This window comes from Anomaloglossus baeobatrachus, chromosome 1, assembly GCF_048569485.1.
Source record: "Anomaloglossus baeobatrachus isolate aAnoBae1 chromosome 1, aAnoBae1.hap1, whole genome shotgun sequence".
Classification (NCBI taxonomy): Eukaryota; Metazoa; Chordata; class Amphibia; order Anura; family Aromobatidae; genus Anomaloglossus; species Anomaloglossus baeobatrachus.
In genome coordinates, this window is record NC_134353.1 from 474,950,974 (window position 1) to 474,973,175 (window position 22,202).

The following is a 22,202-nucleotide window of genomic DNA, read 5'->3' on the forward strand; positions in this document are numbered from 1 at the left end:
ACGTGGACCTAATGGCCTCAAGGTTGAATGCAAAGGTACCCACGTTCATAGCCAGGTCACGCGACCCGCAGTCCATCGGCGCGGATGCTCTAGTATGCTCCTGGCACCACTTCCGCTGCCTTACATATTTCCACCTCTACCTCTGCTGCCGCGGGTGATCAGGAAGATCAAGGCAGAGGGAGTCCCGGTGATACTGATAGCACCGGACTGGCCCAGGCGCGCCTGGTACACCGAATTAGTAGAAATGCTCACAGACGCACCCTGGCGCCTTCCAGACATCAAAGATTTGCTGACCCAAGGGCCCATTTCCCATCAGAACTCCAGATCCCTGAAGCTGACGGCATGGCCATTGAGACCTGGGTATTAACAAGAGCGGGATTCTCCCCCGCGGTTATTTCCACCATGATCAGCGCCCGAAAGCCTGCTTCATCCCGCATTTACCACCGTACATGGAAAATCTTCCTTTCATGGTGCAGGGAAACTAACGTCCAGCCTATGCCTCTGGCCATCCCCAGAATTCTCGACTTTCTACAGTCTGGCTTGCAAGCGGAGTTGGCTCTCAGTTCCCTTAAAGGGCAGGTCTCAGCGCTCTCAATCTTCTACCAATGCCGCCTGGCTCAAAAACCGCAAGTCAAGACCTTCCTCCAGGGCGTTTCCCATCTAGTTCCCCCGTACAAACGGCCGCTGGACCCATGGGACCTCAACCTCGTTCTGGACGGTCTCCAGAGGTCTCCCTTTGAACCCCTCAAGGAATCCTCCCTTGCTCTTCTGTCCTGGAAGGTAACATTCCTGGTGGCAATTACGTCAATCAGACGGGTTTCGGCGCTAGCAGCACTCTCTTGCTGCGAGCCTTTCCTGATCTTTCACCAGGACAAGGTGGTTCTGCGCCCCCTTCCAGATTTCCTTCCAAAGGTTCTTACCCCGTTTCATTTGAACGAGGACATTGTTCTGCCTTCATTTTGTCCACACCCAGTTCATAGGGTAGAAAGGTCTCTGCATTCGTTAGATCTCGTCAGAGCTCTCAGATATTACATATCCAGGACAGCCCCCTTTAGGAAAACGGACTCTTTGCTCGTCATTCCTGAGGGGCCTAAGAAGGGACAGGCAGCTTCAAAGGCGACTCTGGCTCGCTGGATTCGCTCTGCGATCCAGGAAGTCTACCACCTGCAACTCAAGCCCATTCCTAGTGGGCTACGGGCTCATTCCACTCGAGCAGTTGGCGCTTCGTGGGCCATTCGGCATCAGGCTTCAGTGGAGCAGGTGTGGAAGGCTGCGACCTGGTCTAGCCTACATACTTTTTCAAAGCATTACAGAGTCCATACCCAGGTTTCAACTGAGGCAAATCTGGGTTGGAAAATTCTGCAAACGGCAGTAGAGCACCTCTCTCAGTAGGCGCTCCAGGCTGTCTGGGACTGGTTCTTAGTCCTTGGGTTGTGTTGTCTTCTTTTAATTTTTCCCACCCATGGACTGCTTTAGGACGTCCCATAGTCCTGTGTCCCCCAATGAGGCGTCAGAGAAAAACGGATTTTTGTGTATTCACCGGAAAATCGTTTTCTCTTAGCTATCATTGGGGGACGCAGGACCCACCCTGTTTCCCTGCAGGGCCTTGGTTCTCTCAGTACCTTATTTGGTTTTGACTCTTCTTTTCTCATGTTCCTCTGTTGAGAAGTTTTTTCTTGCTTTTTTCTCCTACTGCTTGTGTACTAAAACTGAGACTGCCTGGCCCGGCCAGGGGGTGTATACTGCAGAGGAGGAGCTATGCTTTTGCATCTACTTAGTATCCTCCTATGGATAGGCAGCATAACACCCATGGTCCTGTGTCCCCCAATGATGGCTAAGAGAAAACTATTTTACGGTGAGTACACAAAAATCCGTTTTTCTACTTTCAGAAAATCCCTTTCCACAGGTGCAGTTTGTTTTTAAAAATCAAATAGCGCTTTACGCCCCCTCACCGGGTCCAGTGTTGTCTTTGCCGCTGCTTCCTATGTCTTTTACTGTCTGCTTCTCTGATGTCATATCGATAGCAGTGCAGCCAATCTGCGAGCTCAGTGGCTTGTGCTGTCAACTCTGTCAGAACCGCTAAGCTCACTTATTGACTACAGCATTTTTCAAGGTGCAGACAATAAGGCCCCTTTCACACATCCGTCTTTTGCTATCAGTCGCAATCCGTCGAATTTTGAAAAAAAAAAAAAAAAATGATTCGGCGACTGATGCTGCAGGATCCGTTTTTTTCTCATTGACTTTTATTAGCGACTGATGGCCTCATGTTTCATCTGTCTTTCGACGGATTCGTCGAAAAAACTGTGTCCGTCGGACGGAGACAACAGACATAGTAACGTTTTTTTGCTACGTCGAAAAAACGGATCGCGATGGATCTGTCGCCACCCGTTGTTTGGTAAAGTAGAAGCCTATGGGCGCAGAATCTGTCGTCATCCATCATATGACGGAATCCAGCGACTGAGTCTGTTTTTTTCAAACTGAGCATGCTCAGTATCACAACGGATCCGTCGAAAAACTGAAGAAACAGATGGAAAAAAACTGATGCGACTGATCCATTTTTTTTGACTGATCTGTTGCATCAGTTTTTCCAACGGATTGTGACTAAGGCTAAGTTCACATTTCCGCTAAAATCTATCAGTCACAATCCGCTGCTCTTGTAAACAGCGGAATCCGTTTAGCGGATTCCGCTGCTCCCATAGACTTGTATGAGCAGCGGATTGTGACTGATGATGCTGCGTTGCACCCTCCGCCCGACTGATCAGTCGTGGAACGACTGACCGCCGGGCGGGAGGAACGCAGCATGTAACGTTTTTTGAGCAGCGAGATCCGTCGGATTTCGCTGCGCATGCTCTCTGGCTCCCTGCACACGTCACCAGCTTTGGTTGGTTACCCGATATTTACCCTGGTTACGGTGCAAGGAGCCAGCGCTAAGCGGTGTAGGCCCGTAACCAAGGTAAATATCGGGTAACCAAGGTAAACATCGGGTGCTTTGCTGTTACCCGATATTTAGGCTGGTTACGTGTGCAGGGAGGCCGACACTTCCCCGCTCGGCCCCGCCCCCTCCCGCACTCCGCACATGTATGTACACACACACACACACACACCTGTCCCCAGCCATGCAGACAAGCACTGCCACTGACACCCTCGTCTGGCCCCGCCCCCTGCTCGGCTCCGCCCCCTCCCGCACTTTGCATGTGCACACACACATACATACATACATACATACATACATACATACATACATACATACATGCACATACACACACTCACTCACACATACACTCACCTGTCCCCAGCCATGCAGACCGCAGCACTTCTACTGACATCCTCAGCGCCTGGCCCCGCCCCCCGCTCGGCTCCGCCCCCTCCCGCACTTTGCATGTGCACATACATACATACATACATACATACATACATACATACATACATACATACATACATACATACATACATACATACATACATACATACATACATACACTCACTCACTCACAGATACACTCACCTGTCCCCAGCCATGCAGACCGCAGCACTTCCACTGACATCCTCAGCGCCTGGCCCCGCCCCCCGCTCGGCTCTGCCCCAGAACTCCGCCCCCCGCACACAACGGAATCCGACAAAGAATTCTGTTCTTTGTCATCCGTTGTACAGCGTTGAACAGCGCATCAGTCACATGCGTCAAGCGACGCATGTGACTGATACAAATCAACGGAAATGTGAACTTAGCCTAAAGGCAAAAAACTGATATGTGAAAGGGGCCTAAGAGATCCAGGTTGCATCTGCGAAGATTCAGCACTAGACCGGGCCAGGGAGAGTAAAGAAATTTTTTCTGCACGTGCAGAAAGGGGTTTTCTGAAAGTGAAAAACTTTCTGCAATTTTCATGTCATGGATTTTTTTTTTTTTTTTTTACTTATTAATTTCTTTGTAGACTTAGGGACAGTTTGACACTTTGAGATTGAGATGAAGTAACTGTTATGAAATCCATGGAAAACCTACCATATTGCCCAATGACGATGTGACATACTGTAGCTAATGGTTACATTTAGATTTTTGTGCATTCTTTCATACAAACTGCTTGTCCACAAATTGTAGATTTAAAGGTTTGGTCCTGTTATAAACATTTATTACCTATTGACTAGGTGATAAATTGTGGGTGTTGGGGGAACCATACCCTGCCCCCCTAAGGCTAGGTTCACATTTCCGTCAATTTGTATCAGTCACAATCCGCGGCTCTGGTAAACGACGAAATCCATTTGGCGGATTCTGTTGTTTCCCATAGACTTGTATGAGTGGCGGATTGCAACTGATGACCTTACGTTGCATCCGCTGCGCAGCACATCAGTCGTTTTTGAACTGACCGCCGGGCGGAAACAACGCAGAATGTAACGTTATTTGGGTCGGCAATATTAACGCACTGCGCAGGAATCCGTCACAATCCGTCAAGCTTGTAATGTTTGTCTATAGCGCTGGATTCCGTCATGCTCTACTGAGCGCATGTTTGGCACACCCACTGGGCTGTCCCAAACACAAATGGATCGTGACGGATCTGTCAAAAAACGGACGCATAGCGGATGTAATGGACGCGACGGATCCGTTTTTTCACAGGATTCCTGTGAACGGAATCCTGTGAAATAACACATCCGTTGCGTTGGTTGACATCTAAAAAACTATGGATCCGTCGCTCACTCGCAATAACGAACCTGATTGATTTAAAACAACGGAAATGTGAACCTAGCCTAAGCCACAAGGTTGCGGCATGTTGTCTTATTCCTACAAAGTTGCTAAGGCTGTGAGCTCCCCCCCCCCCCCCCCCCCCAACGATCTGGCATTTCTCACCTTTCCAGGACTAGCATATCCCTTTAACTGGGAATGCTAAGTAAACATAAACTAAAAGCCGATTCCAAAAAAGGTAGAAGTCACAGGGCACTCAGCCTTCAGTCCAAGATTTATTGTTCAAAACAAAGTAACATGAACAAGTTACAGCTAGGGAGGGGGAGCGGTGGGGGAGAGCTCAATGGACGAAGCCCGTTTCACGCAGACTAAGCGCTTCTGTGGGTCCACATGAAGTGGAGCCGTAGAAGCGCCTAGTTGGCGTGAAACTGCCTTTGTCCGTTGAGCTCTCCCCCCTCCGCTCCCCCTGCCTTGCTGTAACTTGTTCATGTTACCTTGTTTTGAACAATAAATCTTGGACTGAAGGCTGAGTACCCTGTGATTTGTACCTTTTTTTGGAATCTGCCTCTACTCCTGGGAGTACACACGGAGTGAGCACAACCCGTCCCAGCAACACACAGACTCCACAGGACCTCTGTAAGTACACCTCCTCCTGTTTGCAGTGTGGTGCCGCCATCTAGTGCATTTTCTTTTTTCCTTGCTGAATGAAATGATAAACTAAAAGCCTCCTCTTAAATGCACATGGTGAAATCTTACTGTTGGTTTTTCTTAGTGTTTCAGTGTATACTTTCTAGATGTCCATCTTAATGTTTTGCATTCTGTTTTACAGCTGTGATTCCAATTCTGTTTGCAGTTCTCATCCTGGCCATTCTTCATTTGGGGCTTTCCAGGACGCTGGTTTTGAACCCGATGATTTTCCAGGTATTTTGCATGTAACTGACTGCCTATGGAAGATAGCCATATGAAGTAGTATGTGACCTGAAGGTTGCTGTCATAATTATTACAGTTGTCAGTGTAAATTTGTTTCCTAATTCACATATCCTCATGAATGCTTTACTGTTTTCCTGAATTTAGTTTGCAGAACGTACACTCTTACCTCAAGCCCATCTCCATTCTCGTCATCTTCCCCTGAAAACGTGGAAGACTCTGGTTTGGATTCGCCATTCCATCCGTTTTCTGGCCCTTCACCGGATTCTAGGCCATGGACTCCTCGAGATGAGGGTTCCACTGGTGACTCTGTTTTGGTGACGCCTTCCTTTGCTGACTCTCCATCTGATCTGACCTCATCGCGCTCGGCAGGGCAGCAGCTTTCAGAAAGAAGAGATACCTGGGAACACAAAGTAACTGCTCCTAGTCCTCCGCTACCCAGCTGTACAACCGGAGCTACAGAGCTATTCTCTCCCAATCATGGTTTGTAATTTATTACATGACTAATGTATATTTAAAAAAATAACTCTACTAGAATTGCTTATAAATTATATATTTAGGTTGTGACTTTTTTTTTTTGGTATAAGAAAAGGATTAAACCCATTATCTTATTTTCTTTCAAATAAATCTAGTATGGTAATTTTATGCCTGAAGTTCTTCAGCTTTTTTAATTTAAGAAACATAAAGACTTTACACAATTGAATATAAGGTTGCTTTCACACAAATTTTTGCAGAAACATCCTAGAATTTTTGAGCCAAATCCAGAAGTGGATTTAACATGACTAGTAAATATAAAATACTACTTGCTGGATTTTTAGCTTTGGCTTAAACAATTGCATTTTTCCAAAAAATAGTTGCATTTGTAAGTACAGTATAGTAAACTGTTTTATATCTTATGTTTCCAGATTCCTGGGGCATCTCTTCTGGACTTCATAATAATGTGTGTTTACGTAGTGAATCCACTTATGCAACTTCCCGTACACAAAGAAGCAATAACTTTGTAAGTATTAAATTGTAAGTAAAATTTAAAATTTGTCCAGCAGTAACACGTTATGACCTCAGCATGCTCCTAGTTTTGCCTTTAACAAAACATTAAAGCAAGTTTTGAGTTATTAATAGTTAACCCCTTCACGACCATGGACGGATCTATCCGTCATGGAGCGTGTCCCATTAAGCCCCGCCCCCTGCCGCGGGCAGGTGGCGGCAATCTGCGCACATATCAGCTGTTTTAAACAGCTGACGTGTGCCTGCATGTTACGAGTGGAATCACATTCCACCCGTAACATCAACCCCTTACATCTTGCTGCCAAAATCTGGCAGCGAGATGTATATACGCGCCGTGAAGATTTTCACTTACCGCCGCCCCCACTGGAAGTCACGTGGGTGATCACGTGACTTTCAGTGGTTGCTATGGTAGCACAGGGTCATGTGATGACGCCTGCAGCTATGACGTTTCACTTTCGTTTTCACCGGGCCAGTGAAGCAGGGATTGACTGTATTTGCGGTTTACAGCTGTATAGCTGTGATCAGCAGATAGATCAGAGCGATTGGATTGCTGATCGCTATAGCCCCCCTAGGGGGACTAGTAAAATAAAAAAAAAAGAGTTAAAAAAAGTTTTAAAAAATAAAAAAAAACCTAAAGGTTCAAATCACCCCCCTTTCCCCCCATTGAAAATTAAAGGGTTAAAAAAATAATAAATATACACATATTTGGTATCGCTGCGTTCAGAAATGCCCGATCTATCAAAATATAAAATCAATTAATCTGATTGGTAAACTGCGTAGTGGTAAAAAAATTCCAAACGCCAAAATTACGTTTTTTGGTCGCCGCAAGTTTTACGCAAAATGCAATAACAGGCGATCAAAACGTAGCATCTGCGCAACAATGGTACCATTAGAAACATCAGCTCGAGGCGCAAAAAATAAGCCGTCACTAAGCCATAGATCCCAAAAAATGAGAACTCTACGGGTTTCGGAAAATGGCGCAAAACGTACGCCACTTATTGGACAATCTTGTGAATTTTTTTTAACCCCTTAGATACAAGTAAACCTATACATGTTTGGTGTCTACAAACTCGCACCGACCTCAAGCATCATACCCACATATCAGGTTTACCATATAGTGAACACTGTGAATAAAACATCCCAAAAACTATTGTGCCATCACACTTTTTTTGCAGTTTTTCCACACTTGGAATTTTTTTGCTATTTTCCAGTACACCATATGGTAAAACTTATGATTTCATTTAAAAGTACAACTTGTCCCGCAAAAAACAAGCCCTCATATGGCAAGATTGACGGAAAAATAAAAAAGTTACGGCTCTCGGAAGAAGGGGAGCAAAAAACAAAAACGCAAAAGCGGAAAGTGCCCTGGGGCGGAAAGAGTTAAAGTGAACTCCTGTCAGGAACTTTAGGCTGCGTGCCCACAATGAGTTTTTGAGCGTTCATACGGAAAATGGTGATACGGTATGGCTCAAAGTAGAGAGAAGCGTCAGACAAGAATGCATGCTGTCGCCAGTCATTCTCAATTTATATGCAGAAGCTCTGTTCAGGAAGAATTTGTGTTATTTCATGTTTGCATGCCTAGGACTAAGGGTGCATGTCCACTATCAGTGTTTGCAGCGTTTTGGACTCTGCATGCTTCAGATGCGTCAAAAGCACTGCGTTGTACAGTACAAACATAGTAGATGGGATTCCTAAAAATCCCGTGGCCACTGTGCTTGTTTTTTCCACAGCAAACACTGACCTGCTGTGCGTCTTTCCAGACAGCAGCATGTCAATGGTTTGCTGCGGAATTGCATGGGTCCTCCGTAGGGAGAACACAAGCGTAAGACCGCAGCGCAGTGAACCCTGATCGTGGGTACAAGCAGCTGCAGTCTCCTGCGTTCTCCTGCGGAGGAGACTCGCGGCCCCGCAGGTCAGGACCCGCTGCGTCCAGGACACAGGGAGTCCTGATCGTGGGCACATACGCTAAGGATTGTTAACTGAAACACGTAAGGCAGGGTTGAGAGTCCGGAATATGCATTGTATTTATTTTTAATGCTTCAATAAAGGAAAAATCATTTTTACCGAAAAATGGTATGCTGGATCTGTTCATCTCTGTTTGCATTGCATAATGGATGCCAGCCACAACGACCCGGGCATATGTAGATCTATTTTGTAATAAGCGGTGAGCGGCTTTCCTTCCATCTTTTGTTCATGCATTTTCAGTCATTTTCAAGACTGAACTTGCCAAAAATGAAGGAATCAAAATCACTGGACTAATCCTCAACAATCTTAAATAAGCAGACAATACAAGATTGATGGCACAGACCTCAGAAAAAATGGAGTCAAAATCCATATTACTCATAAATAATTTTATTAGATAATTTTTCTTCATCGTTCCTTATGGGAGACCCAGACCATGGGTGTATAGCTTCTGCCTCCGGAGGACACACAAAGTACTACACTCAAACGTGTAGCTCCTCCCTCCGGGCTATATACACCCCCTGGATGAGAATCTAACCAGTTCAATGCTTTGTGTTTCAGGAGGTCACACACACATGCATTTTCTGATTTTTAATTTTTAAGATTTTTGATTCAAAGATATGGAAGAAAAGCGGGTCCAGTCTGGACTCCCGGCATGTCCCTTCTCACCCCACTGTGTCGGCGGTGCTGTTAAGGTTGACTTTACAAGGCTGGAGCCTTCACATGCCGCGCTCCTTCACCATCCCTCGGGCTCTGGCTTGAAGTGGGAGCCATCTCGGTCCTCTCTGCTTTGCAGTAGACCGGTCTCCATCCGCAGCCCTGTCAGGTTCCTGCCGGACGGAGCGTTTACCCTCTTCCCAGGGACTTGGCCCTGCGTCTCAAAAGCTAAGTATTGAGACGTTTTTCAGGGGTCCCGGGTACATTTATTGTGGGGAGAGTGTGTTTGGTAACTCTGCTGTGTTTTCCGGCCGGCTCTCTAGGTTTTTCCTGAGAACCGCGCCGAGGGTGCCTGCTCGTCGGCCGCATGTAAAAATCTAGGCCCCGGCTTCAGTCGCGGCCTAGTTTCGGTTTCATTCCCTCTGCATGTCAGTTTTTGCAGGGGAGCAGGCGGCGCCGCCCACCGGCCATTCAGCAGAGGGGAGGACACTCCTCTCTGAGGAGATGTTTCCCTCCCTGTATCTCTCCTTGGCCCTCCGGATTCCCGCTCTTTGGCTAATCCCCGCCCCCCCCCTCACTCCAGCGCCATTTTCTCAGCGTTCCACACTGATCGTCGCCGGCTGCTGCAGCTACTGCATACAACTGGGGGTCTGAGCTGTGGAATCCGGAGGGCACACAAAAAGCTGTCTGGTAAGCCACAACCTCTGGTTGTGGGCTTTATTATACACTCTCAGGGAGAGCATTCTATAGGAGTGTATTGTTTACTGCAGAGCCTCCACCTCAGCAGCATGTCTCTCACTAGGAGCAAGGCTGCAAAGCTGTACGCTATATGCACTGCATGTAAGCTCATATTGCCTGAACCGAGCACATACCCACATTGTGATGCCTGTTCTAACATGGTGGTGCCTCAGCCTGGAGCCTCCTCAGGGGTCCCCCCGGCCGCTCCGGCCCCGGTGGCTGAACCCCTGGCTTGGGTAGCATTTTTTTCCAGTGCTATTTCACAGTCTTTTGCCGACTCTATGGGACAGCTGTCCCGAACTCTGCTGACCATGCATCAGCCCCCTCAGGGTGCCTCTGCTGCTCCGAGCTCTGCAGAGCTCTCAGAACATGTTTTAGGACCCCGTCCCCCTAAACGGAGACGCAGGGACCCTTCTCCTTCCTCGTCCCACGGCTCTGATTCACGAGCTGAGGTGCAGGGCGAGGAGGATACTTTTACTGTGGGCTCAGACGCTACCTCTATGTACCCCATTGACCAGGGTGATGCGGATGTTAGTGATTTGATTGCATCCATTAACTCCGTACTGAACCTTAATCCACCAGTGTCAGAGGAACAAGCCTCTCTGGTAGAGGTTCACGAGTTTACCTCCCCTAAGAGAGCTAGGAGTACGTTTTTTAACCACTCCAGCTTTCAGGCCACTGTTACCAAACCCAGGGCCTGTCCTGACAAACGCTTTCCAAAGCGCAGTTCTGATGACCGTTTTCCCTTTCCACCTGAGGTGGTTAAGGAGTGGGCTCAGTCCCCAAAGGTGGACCCTCCGGTGTCTAGAATCTCAGCCCGGACAGTCGTTTCTGTGGCCGATGGCACCTCTCTTAAGGATCCCACTGACCGCCAGGTTGACCTTCTGGCCAAATCTGTGTATGAGGCGGCGGGAGCCTCGTTCTCCCCGTCTTTTGCAGCAGTGTGGGCTCTTAAGGCAGTCTCTGCCTATCTGGCGGAGATACATTCCCTCGCCGGGGACTCTATACCCGAGATGGTTGCCTTAACTTCCCAGGCTTCGGCTTTTTCATCCTACGCCATGTCTGCCATTCTAGAGGCTTCTCACCGCACGGCGGTGGCTTCCGCTAATTCTCTCGCGATCCGCAGGATCTTGTGGCTTCGAGAGTGGAAAGCAGACGCTTCTTCTAAGAAGTTCCTTGCTGGACTCCCCTTTGCTAGGTCCCGGCTGTTCGGCGAACAACTTGATGAAATTATCAAGGAAGCTACTGGCGGGAAGAGTACTTCCTTGCCACAAATTAAAACCAGGAAACCTGTCCAGGGCAGGAACCAGTCGAGGTTTCGTTCCTTTTGTTCCTCTAACTGGTCATCCTCTAAGCCCTCAGCTTCGTCCACTACCTCAGCCAAGGATCGTAAACCAAACTGGCGCGCGAAGCCGCGTCCTCAGAAGAGCGGAGGAGCCGCTGCCACCAAGGCAGCCTCCTCTTGACTATCTGGCCGAGCCAGCAACGTCCTTGGTCGGTGGCAGGCTCTCCCACTTTGGCGACGTGTGGTTTCAACACGTCTCCGACCAGTGGGTGCGGGATATCATCTCCCACGGCTACAGGATAGAATTTTCTTCCAGCCCGCCAAACAGATTTTTTCTGTCCGCTCCCCCCTGCTCCAAGGCCGCCGCCTTCTCTCAGGCCGTGGCATCCTTGCAGGCCAACGGAGTAATTGTACCGGTTCCCGCCCGGGAACGGTTCAGAGGTTTCTACTCAAACCTCTTCCTAGTCCCCAAGAAGGACGGTTCCTTCCGGCCCATCCTGGATCTCAAGCTTCTCAACAAGCATGTTCAGGTGCGGCACTTTCGCATGGAATCTCTGAGATCGGTCATTGCTTCAATGACCCAAGGAGATTTTCTAGCATCCATCGACATCAGAGATGCCTATCTGCATGTGCCTATTGCGGTTTCACACCAGCGTTGGCTACGCTTTGCAATAGGAGAGGAACATTTCCAATTCGTGGCTCTCCCCTTCGGGTTAGCCACGGCCCCTCGTGTTTTCACCAAGGTCATGGCAGCAGTGGTAGCGGTCCTGCATCTCCAGGGGTTGGCAGTGATTCCTTACCTGGACGACCTGCTTGTCAAGGCCTCATCCAGTGCAGACTGTCAGCGGAGTGTCTCGCTCACTCTCACCACGCTTGTCCAATTCGGGTGGCTTGTCAATCTACCCAAGTCCACTCTGACCCCGACCCAGGAACTTACGTACCTAGGGATGAAATTCGAGACCCTGCCGGCACTTGTGAAGCTGCCCTTAGTCAAACAGCAGTCCCTTCATCTGGCGGTGCGCTCTCTGCTGAGGCCCCGCCGTCATTCCATCAGGCACCTCATGCAGGTGCTGGGTCAGATGGTGGCGTCAATGGAAGCGGTTCCCTTTGCGCAGTTCCATCTGCGTCCCCTGCAGCTGGACATTCTCCGCTGTTGGGATAAGCGGACCTCTTCCTTGCACAAGCTAGTGGCTCTGTCGCCGCAGACCAGGAGCTCTCTTCAGTGGTGGCTTCAGCCCCTCTCTCTGTCTCAGGGACGCTCCTTCCTGACTCCGTCCTGGGTGATCCTCACCACGGATGCCAGCCTCTCCGGCTGGGGAGCAGTATTTCTCCACCACCGAGCACAGGGCACTTGGACTCCGTCCGAATCAGCCCTCTCGATCAATGTGCTGGAAATCAGGGCTGTGCTTCTGGCTCTCGTAGCTTTTCACCACCTGTTGGCGGGCAAGCACATTCGAGTCCAGTCGGACAACGCGACAGCGGTTGCCTACATCAATCACCAGGGCGGGACTCGCAGCCGCCTGGCGATGTTGGAGGTTCAACGCATCCTTCAGTGGACGGAGGACTCCAAGTCCACCATATCCGCAGTCCACATCCCAGGCGTGGAAAACTGGGAAGCCGATTATCTCAGCCGTCAAACCGTGCACGGCGGCGAGTGGGCCCTGCATCCGGCAGTGTTCAAGTCAATCTGCCGCAGGTGGGGAACTCCGGAAGTGGATCTGATGGCGTCCTGGCACAACAACAAGGTTCCGGTTTACGTGGCTCGCTCCCACGATCCTCAGGCCTTCGCAGTGGACGTGCTGGTTCAAGATTGGTCCCAGTTCCGTCTGGCCTATGTGTTTCCCCCTCTAGCGCTCTTGCCCAGGGTTCTGCGCAAGATCAGAATGGAGGGCCGTCGAGTCATAATCATTGCTCCAGACTGGCCCAGGCGAGCTTGGTACCCAGACCTGCTCCGTCTGTCCGTAGAAATGCCGTGGCATCTCCCGGACCGCCCAGACCTTCTCTCTCAAGGTCCGTTTTTCCGCCAGAATTCTGCGGGTCTCAGATTGACGGCGTGGCTCTTGAGTCCTGGATCCTGATGGCTTCAGGCATTCCTTCTGAGGTCATCTCCACTATGACTCAGGCTCGGAAGTCTTCCTCGGCCAAGATTTACCACAGGACTTGGAAGATTTTCCTGTCCTGGTGTCGCTCTTCCGGTCATGCTCCTTGGCCGTTCTCCTTACCGACCATCCTGTCTTTTCTACAGTCCGGTCTGCAGCTAGGACTGTCCCTCAATTCCCTCAAGGGACAGGTGTCGGCTCTGTCTGTATTATTCCAGCGGCGTATCGCCCGACTGGCTCAGGTGCGCACCTTCATGCAAGGCGCATCTCACATCATTCCACCTTACCGGCGGCCTTTGGATCCCTGGGACCTTAATCTGGTCCTCACGGCCTTACAGAAACCCCCCTTTGAGCCTCTTAGGGAGGTTCCCTTGTTTAGACTTTCACAGAAAGTGGTTTTTCTAGTAGCCAGAACTTCTCTCAGGAGAGTCTCTGATTTGGCTGCGCTCTCTTCGGAGTCACCTTTTTTGGTGTTTCACCAAGACAAGGTGGTTCTCCGTCCGACTCCGGATTTTCTCCCTAAGGTGGTGTCTTCTTTCCACCTTAACCAGGACATTTCGCTGCCTTCCCTTTGTCCGGCCCCTGTGCATCGCTTTGAGAAGGCATTGCATACCTTGGATTTGGTGCGGGCGCTCCGAATCTGTGTCGCGCACCGCCGCTTTTAGGCGGTGCACCACACTTTTTGTGCTAACCACGGGTCAGCGCAAGGGTCTCTCGGCTTCTAAACCGACCCTAGCTCGTTGGATTAGGTCGGCCATCTCCGATGCCTACCAGTGTTCTCAGGTGCCCCCTCCGCCAGGGATTAAGGCGCACTCGACCAGAGCTGTCGGTGCCTCCTGGACTTTCAGGCACCAGTCTACGGCTCAGCAGGTTTGTCAGGCTGCCACCTGGTCTAGTCTGCACACCTTTTCGAAGCACTACCAAGTGCATGCTCATGCTTCGGCAGATGCGAGCTTGGGCAGACGCATCCTTCAGGCGGCTGTCGCCCATTTGTGAAGTTAGGTTTTGCCTACTTCTCAGTTTGGTTTATTTCCCACCCATGGACTGCTTTGAGACGTCCCATGGTCTGGGTCTCCCATAAGGAACGATGAAGAAAAAGAGAATTTTGTTTACTTACCGTAAATTCTTTTTCTTATAGTTCCGACATGGGAGACCCAGCACCCTCCCTGTTGCCTGTTGGCAGTTCTTGTTCCGTGTGTTTCACCGGCTGTTGTTGTAGACAGAGGTTCCGTTTTTCCGAGTTTTACTCTGTCTCTACTTATGGGTGGATGTCCTCCTTCAGCTTTTGCACTAAACTGGTTAGATTCTCATCCAGGGGGTGTATATAGCCCGGAGGGAGGAGCTACACGTTTGAGTGTAGTACTTTGTGTGTCCTCCGGAGGCAGAAGCTATACACCCATGGTCTGGGTCTCCCATGTCGGAACTATAAGAAAAAGAATTTACGGTAAGTAAACAAAATTCTCTTTTTTTTAAAAAGTGTGTGTGTGTGTGTGTGTATATGTGTGTATGTATGTATGTGTGTATATATATATATATATATATGTATGTGTGTGTATGTATGTATATATGTGTATATATATATATATATATATATATATATATATATATATATATATATATATATATAAAAAAAATTAATATTTATGACAAGGTTAAGGGGGATATAAAGTGCAGAAAGAAATTGTATACAGAGCCTAGAGGACACGGTACGGATGAGGCATAAAGTATGGATCAGGGAACTTTAAGATGGCACCAAGCATAGATGGAATGAAGGACTTATGGAGTGCCAAGATGGAGAGCTTAGACATGGGTCTCCTACTCCAATACAAAGACAGAAATTGACTACTGCCAGGTTTGACCAGGACACATTTGAGATGGTTGGCGACAAACTGTAAGTTGTAAACAACTTCAATCTACTCTGATCTTTGAGCAGTCAAGATGCAGCAATGACACCAGAAGTCAATAGGATAATAGCTGTGGGAAAATCAACAATGAAGTCACTGGACAAGGTCCTCAAATAGGGGACCATTTCACTGGTGATGAAAACACAGCTCACACATAGTCTGGTCTTTTCTGTAGTAACATGGACGTGAAACTTGGAAGATAAAGAAAGACTGAAGAAAAATGAATGCCTTTTGAAATGTGGTGCTGGAGAAAGATGTTATCAATACCGTGGCTGGTAATAAGATTAAATAATCAAATTTGGAACAAATCAAGTCAGACCTGTCACTCGAAGCAAAAATCACCAAGCTACGACTTGCCTACTTTGCGCTCGTCATATTATGTGTCTAATCACTGGGGAAGGACATCATGATCAAAAAAATTGAAGGAAGAAGGCAAAGAGGAAGACTAGCAATCTGATGGCTTGATACTATCAATATAACGGTGAGAAGACCGCGGTGGACCAATCTAACTTGCACAAGATTGATCTTTCAACAGAGCGTTCATCCATCCAGTCGCCATGGCCCAATTAGGGCTGAAGGCCGTTAAAAAAAAAAAAAAAAAAACGTTTTCACTGAGCAAAAAATTCAGTTCCATGTGCACGTTTTATGTGCAGATTTTCCTAAGGGGCACTGCACACTACGACATCGCAGGTGCGATGTCGGTGGGGTCAAATTGAAAGTGACGCACATCCGGCGTCGCAGGCGATATCTTAGTGTGTAAAGCCTTTTTGATACGATTAACTAGCACAAAATCGTCAATTGTAGCGTCGGTTATTTCCATAATTTGGCAATGACCGATGTTACGATGTTGTTCCTCGTTCCAGTGGCAGCACACATCGCTGTGTATGAAGCCGCAGGAGCGAGGAACATTTCCTACCTGCGTCCTGCGGCTCACGCCAGCTATGCGGAAGGAAGGAGGTGGGTGGGATGTTTACGTCCCGCTCATCTCCGCCAATCCGCTTCTATTGGCCGCCTGCCGTGTGACGTCGCTATGACGCCGCACGACCCGCCCCCTTAATAAGGAGGCGGGTCGCCGGCCAGAGCGACGTCACAGGGCAGGTGAGTGCACGTGAAGCTGGCGTAGCGATAATGTTCTAGCATCGGCTAGCAATGTCGTAGTGTGCAAAGTACCCCTTAGTGTTGCATTGGAAGCAGATAATCCACAGAAAGGAAAAACTCCTATGCTTTTTAGTGCATTTCTGCTGTGTAATTGCATGTAATCCACATAACTATACTAGGGAGTATCAAAAACAAAGCCGCTTTTTAAAGCATGACACACCAAAAAGAGACACATAACTGCAGTGATAAATTTGCATGTAAAAACAAAATAAAAAATAATGCAATCAAATAACATGAGTCACCTAACAGGTGCAGAAATGCTGTAGAAATTCGTCACCCTCACAAGCTCCTTGTGGGAATGTAGCCTTAGAGATGCTAAACTAAATACATAACTGGGATGGGTGGGAAAAGCTGAGCTAAATCATGCCTCTCTGACTGCAAATGAATGGGAACAAAAAGACAGGACTGAATATGGGAAAGAACGCAGTGTGTAAGGGCAATTATACCCAACTTTCTGAGTCTCTAGAGAGAGTGTAAACTTTGTTCAGTAAAGATGTAATCCAAGCGGCTTGAAAGTTACAGTAGTCTGAAACCTCTGTCCAGTATATCTGTCAGGGATCCCCAAGTTGTGGCTTGTGGGACAATGATGTGAGGCTCAAAGCTGTCTGCTAGCTTAGTACATTATAACCAGGTCTAGGAAACCGCTATGGCCGTTTCACACATCTGGCTTTTCGACGGATTCGGCGCACTCCAGTACAGTGTATACAGTACAATGGCAGCGCAACAAGCTCCGGTCACATGCTGTCATGTGACCGGAGCATGTGACCCGGAAGTTGTTGCGCTGCCATTGTACTGGATCACACTGTACTGGAGTGCGCCGGATCTGGCAATCCGCCAAAAAGCCGGATGTGTGAAACTAGCCTATGAAGAGAAGGTCTCAAGACACAGAAGAGCAGATCTGGAAACACAGATTTCTTTATCGTTCCTATGGGAGACCCAGACATTGGGTGTATAGCTTCTGCCTCCGGAGGACACACAAAGTACTACACTAAAAAGTGTAGCTCCTCCCTCTGAGCTTATACACCCCCTGGAGAACCAGATCTAACCAGTTTATCGCTTTGTGTTCAGGAGGTCATACATCCACACATGCATTCTCATCTGATTTTTCATTTTTGGAAAGAGTTTGAAGAAAAGCGGGTCCAAGCCTGGACCCCCGGCATGTCCCTTCTCACCCCACTGTGTCGGCGGTGCTGTTAAGGTTGATTCCCAGGCTGGAGCCTTACATGCCGTGCTCCTTCACCATCCCTCCGGGGCTCTGGCTTGAAGTGGGAGCCAGCACGGTTCTCCATGCTTGGCATGAGACCGGTCTCCATCCGCAGCCCTTCAGGACCCTGCTGGACCGGAGCACTCATCCCTCAGGGACTTGGAACCCTGCGTCTCAGCAAGCTAAGTACCTGAGACGGTTATATATGGGGTTCCCTTTTACTTGATTGTTGTGGGAGAGTGTGCTGAGTGATTTTTCTGACATTTCCGACGGGTTCTCTGGCTGTCGCCTGAGAAACCGCGCCGATGGTGCTTGCGCGTCGGCCGCACTGCTCAAATTTAGGCCCCGGCTTCGCCGGAGGCCTACTTTCGGTTTCACTGCCCTCGCATGTCAATCATGCAGAGGTATAGCGCGGCTCCGCCCAGCGGCCGTTCTACAAAGGGGAGAGACACTCCTCACTGAGTACATGTCTCCTCCCCTGTGAATCTCTTTGGCCCTCCAGATCCCGCTCTGAGTGAGTCCCGCCCCCTCTCTTCACTCCGGTGGCCATTTTCTTAGCGTTTTTCCCTGCGATCACCACTGGTCTGCAGCATCCCTGCTGAGGTGCTTGGGAGTCCGGGCTTCGGGATCTGGAGGGCACACAAACCGCTCCAGCGGTCTGGTAAGCCACAACCTCTGGTTGTGGACCTTCTGTATATACTCTCTGGGGGTCATTCTGGCAGAGCCCTCACTCCAGCAGCATGTCACACACGAGGAGCAAGGCTCCAAAGCTGTTTTCAGTATGCACTGCATGTAGGCTCCTACTGCCGGAACCAAGCACCTATCCACATTGTGATGCCTGCTCTAACCTGACGTTGCCTCAGCCTGAAATCGCACCCCCAGGGGTCTCTCTGGCTGCCCCGGCTCCTGTGGGTGAACCCCCGGCTTGGGTAGAATCCTTAACCAGGTCTATCTCCCAGTCTTTTGCTGACTCCATGGGACATCTGTCCAGGACTTCACAGGGTGCCTCTGCTGCTAGGTCTCTCTCAGGACCGGAGCTCACAGAGGATTCATCATCTGGTCCCAGGCCCCGTCCTTCTAAAAAGAGACGCAGGGCTCCCTCTCCTTCGTCCCGCGGCTCGGTTTCAGAAGCTGACTCGCAGGATGAGGAGCATGCCTTTACTGGGGGCTCGGAGACTGCCTCCATGTGCCCCATTGGTCTGTCCGAAAGTGACTCAGATGTTAGTGATTTGATTGCGTCCATTAATTCTGTACTGGATCTCAATCCGCCAGTATCAGAGGAGCAACCCTCTCTGGCAGAAAAGCACCAGTTTACCTCGCCTAAGAGGACAAAGAGTGTGTTCTTTAACCACTCCAGTTTTCAGGCCGCTGTGACCAAGCCCAGGGCCTGCCCTGACAAACGCTTCCCTAAGCGTGGTTCTGATGACCGTTTTCCCTTTCCACCTGAGGTGGTCAAGGAGTGGGCTCATTCGCCAAAGGTAGACCCCCCGGTGTCTAGACTCTCAGCCCGGACCGTTGTCAGTGGCTGATGGCACCTCGCTTAAGGATTCCACTGACCGCCAGGTTGATCTTCTGGCCAAATCCGTATATGAGGCGGCAGGGGCCTCGTTCGCCCCGACTTTTGCAGCAGTGTGGGCTCTCAAAGCCATCTCTGCTTCCCTAGAGGAGATGCATTCCCTCACTAAGGAATCTATGCCTGAGATGGTTGCCTTAACTTCCCAAGCTTCGGCTTTTTCATCCTATGCCATGTCTGCTATGCTGGAGGCTTCTCACCGCACTGCGGTGGCTTCGGCTAATTCCCTCGCTATCCGCAGGATCTTGTGGCTTCGAGAGTGGAAGGCAGATGCTTCTTCTAAGAAGTACCTTGCGGGGCTCCCTTTTGCTGGGTCCCGGCTGTTCGGAGAACAGCTGGATGAAATTATTAAGGAAGCTACTGGCGGGAAGAGTACTTCCATACCACAAACCAACACCAAGAAACCTGTCCAGGGTAGGAATCAGTCGAGGTTTCGTTCCTTTCGTTCCTTCAACTGGTCGTCCTCTAAGCCCTCAGCCTCGTCCACTAACACTGCCAAGGACCAAAAATCCAGCTGGCGCACAAAAGCGCGTCCACAGAAGACCGCAGGTGCTGCTGCCACTAAGGCAGCCTCCTCTTGACTATCTGTCCGCGCCAGCAACGTCCTTAGTCGGTGGCAGGCTCTCCCCACTTTGGCGACGTGTGGTTTCAACACGTCTCCGATCAGTGGGTGCGGGATATCCTCTCCCACGGCTACAGGATAGAATTCTCTTCCAGCCCGCCAAACAGATTTTTTCTGACAACTCCCCCCTGCTCCAAAGCCGCCGCCTTCTCTCAGGCCGTGGCATCCTTGCAGGCCAACGGAGTAATTGTACCGGTTCCCGCCCGGGAACGGTTCAGAGGTTTCTACTCAAATCTCTTCCTAGTCCCCAAAAAGGACGGTTCCTTCCGGCCCATCCTGGATCTCAAGCTTCTCAACAAGCATGTTCAGGTGCGGCATTTTCGCATGGAGTCTCTGCGGTCAGTCATTGCATCAATGACCCAAGGGGATTTCCTGGCATCCATCGACATCAGAGATGCCTATCTGCATGTGCCAATTGCAGTTTCACACCAGCGTTGGCTACGTTTTGCAATCTGAGAGGAACATTTCCAATTTGTGGCTCTCCCCTTCGGGTTAGCCACGGCCCCTCGAGTATTCACCAAGGTCATGGCAGCAGTGGTTGCGGTTCTGCACCTACAGGGGTTGGTAGTGATTCCTTACCTGGACGACCTTCTAATCAAGGCTTCATCCAGCGCAGACTGTCAGCGGAGTGTCTCGCTCACTCTTGCCACTCTAGCCCAATTCGGGTGGATTGTCAATCTTCCCAAATCCACTCTGACTCCGACCCAGAGTCTCACGTACCTAGGGATGTAGTTCGAGACTCTGCCGGCACTTGTGAAGTTGCCCTTAGTCAAACAGCAGTCCCTCCAACTGGCGGTCCGCGCTCTGCTGAGGCCCCGCCGTTATTCCATCAGGCACCTGATGCAGGTGCTGGGTCAGATGGTGGCGTCAATAGAGGCTGTTCCCTTTGCCCAGTTCCATCTGCGTCCACTGCAGCTGGACATTCTCCGCTGTTGGGACAAGCTGCCTTCCTCCTTGCACAGGTTAGTGGCTCTGTCGCCACAGACCAGGAGCTCTCTTCAGTGGTGGCTTCGGCCCCTCTCTGTCTCAGGGGCGTTCCTTTCTGACCCCGTCCTGGGTGATTCTCACCACGGATGCCAGTCTGTCCGGCTGGGGAGCGGTATGTCTCCACCACCGAGCGCAGGGCACTTGGACTCCGTCCGAGTCAGCCCTCTCGATCAATGTGCTGGAAACCAGAGCTGTGCTTCTAGCTCTCCTAGCCTTTCACCACCTGTTGGCGGGCAAGCACATCCGAGTCCAGTCAGACAACGCGACAGCAGTTGCCTACATCAATCACCAAGGCGGGACACGCAGCCGCCTGGCAATGTTGGAGGTACTACGCATCCTTCAATGGACGGAGGACTCCAAGTCCACCATATCCGCAGTCCACATCCCAGGCGTGGAAAACTGGGAAGCAGATTATCTCAGCCGTCAAACCGTGGACAGTGGCGAGTGGTCCCTGCACGCGGCAGTTTTTCAGTCAATCTGCCGCAAATGGGGCACTCCAGACGTGGACCTAATGGCATCCCGTCACAACAACAAGGTTCCGGTTTACGTGGCTCGCTCCCACGATCCTCAGGCCTTCGCCGCGGACGCTCTGGTTCAAGACTGGTCCCAGTTTCGTCTGTCCTACGTGTTTCCCCCTCTAGCTCTCTTGCCCAGAGTTCTGCGCAAGATCAGAATGGAGGGCCGTCGAGTCATTCTCATTGCTCCGGACTGGCCCAGGTGAGCTTGGTACCCAGACCTGCTCCATCTGTCTGTAGAGGTGCCGTGGCATCTTCCGGACCGTCCAGACCTTCTCTCACAAGGTCCGTTTTTCCGCCAGAATTCTGCGGCTCTCAGATTGACGGCGTGGCTTTTGAGTCCTGGATCTTGACGGCTTCTAGTATCCCTCCTGAAGTCATCTCCACTATGACTCGGGCCCGTAAATCTTCCTCTGCCAAGATCTATCACAGGACTTGGAAGATTTTCCTGTCCTGGTGTCGCTCTTCCGGCCATTCTCCTTGGCCTTTTTCCTTGCCGACCCTTCTGTCTTTTCTACAGTCCGGTCTGCAGCTGGGATTGTCCCTCAACTCTCTCAAGGGACAAGTCTCGGCTCTGTCAGTGCTGTTCCAGTGGCGTATCGCCCGACTGGCTCAGGTCCGCACCTTCATGCAAGGTGCGTCTCACATCATTCCGCCTTACCGGCGGCCCTTGGATCCCTGGGACCTCAATTTGGTTCTCACGGCTTTGCAGAAACCCCCCTTTGAACCTCTCAGGGAGGTTTCTTTGTTTCGTCTTTCACAGAAAGTGGTCTTTCTAGTAGCCATAACTTCCCTCAGGAGAGTCTCTGATTTAGCTGCGCTCTCTTCGGAGACACCTTTTTTGGTTTTTCATCAAGACAAGGTGGTTCTCCGTCCGACTCCGGACTTTCTCCC

At 50.0% G+C, this 22,202-nt stretch overlaps 1 protein-coding gene across 1 annotated transcript in view; it reads left to right on the top strand.

The window, feature by feature from the left end:
* LOC142308314 (F-BAR domain only protein 1-like) overlaps nucleotides 1-22,202 on the top strand; it is a 132,908-nt gene that overhangs the window by 68,417 nt on the left and 42,289 nt on the right. The window contains exons 17-19 of the mRNA XM_075347093.1: nucleotides 5,502-5,593; nucleotides 5,747-6,082; nucleotides 6,505-6,599. Of these exons, the coding sequence (XP_075203208.1) occupies nucleotides 5,502-5,593; nucleotides 5,747-6,082; nucleotides 6,505-6,599 (523 nt within the window). The remainder of the gene's footprint in view (nucleotides 1-5,501; nucleotides 5,594-5,746; nucleotides 6,083-6,504; nucleotides 6,600-22,202) is intronic.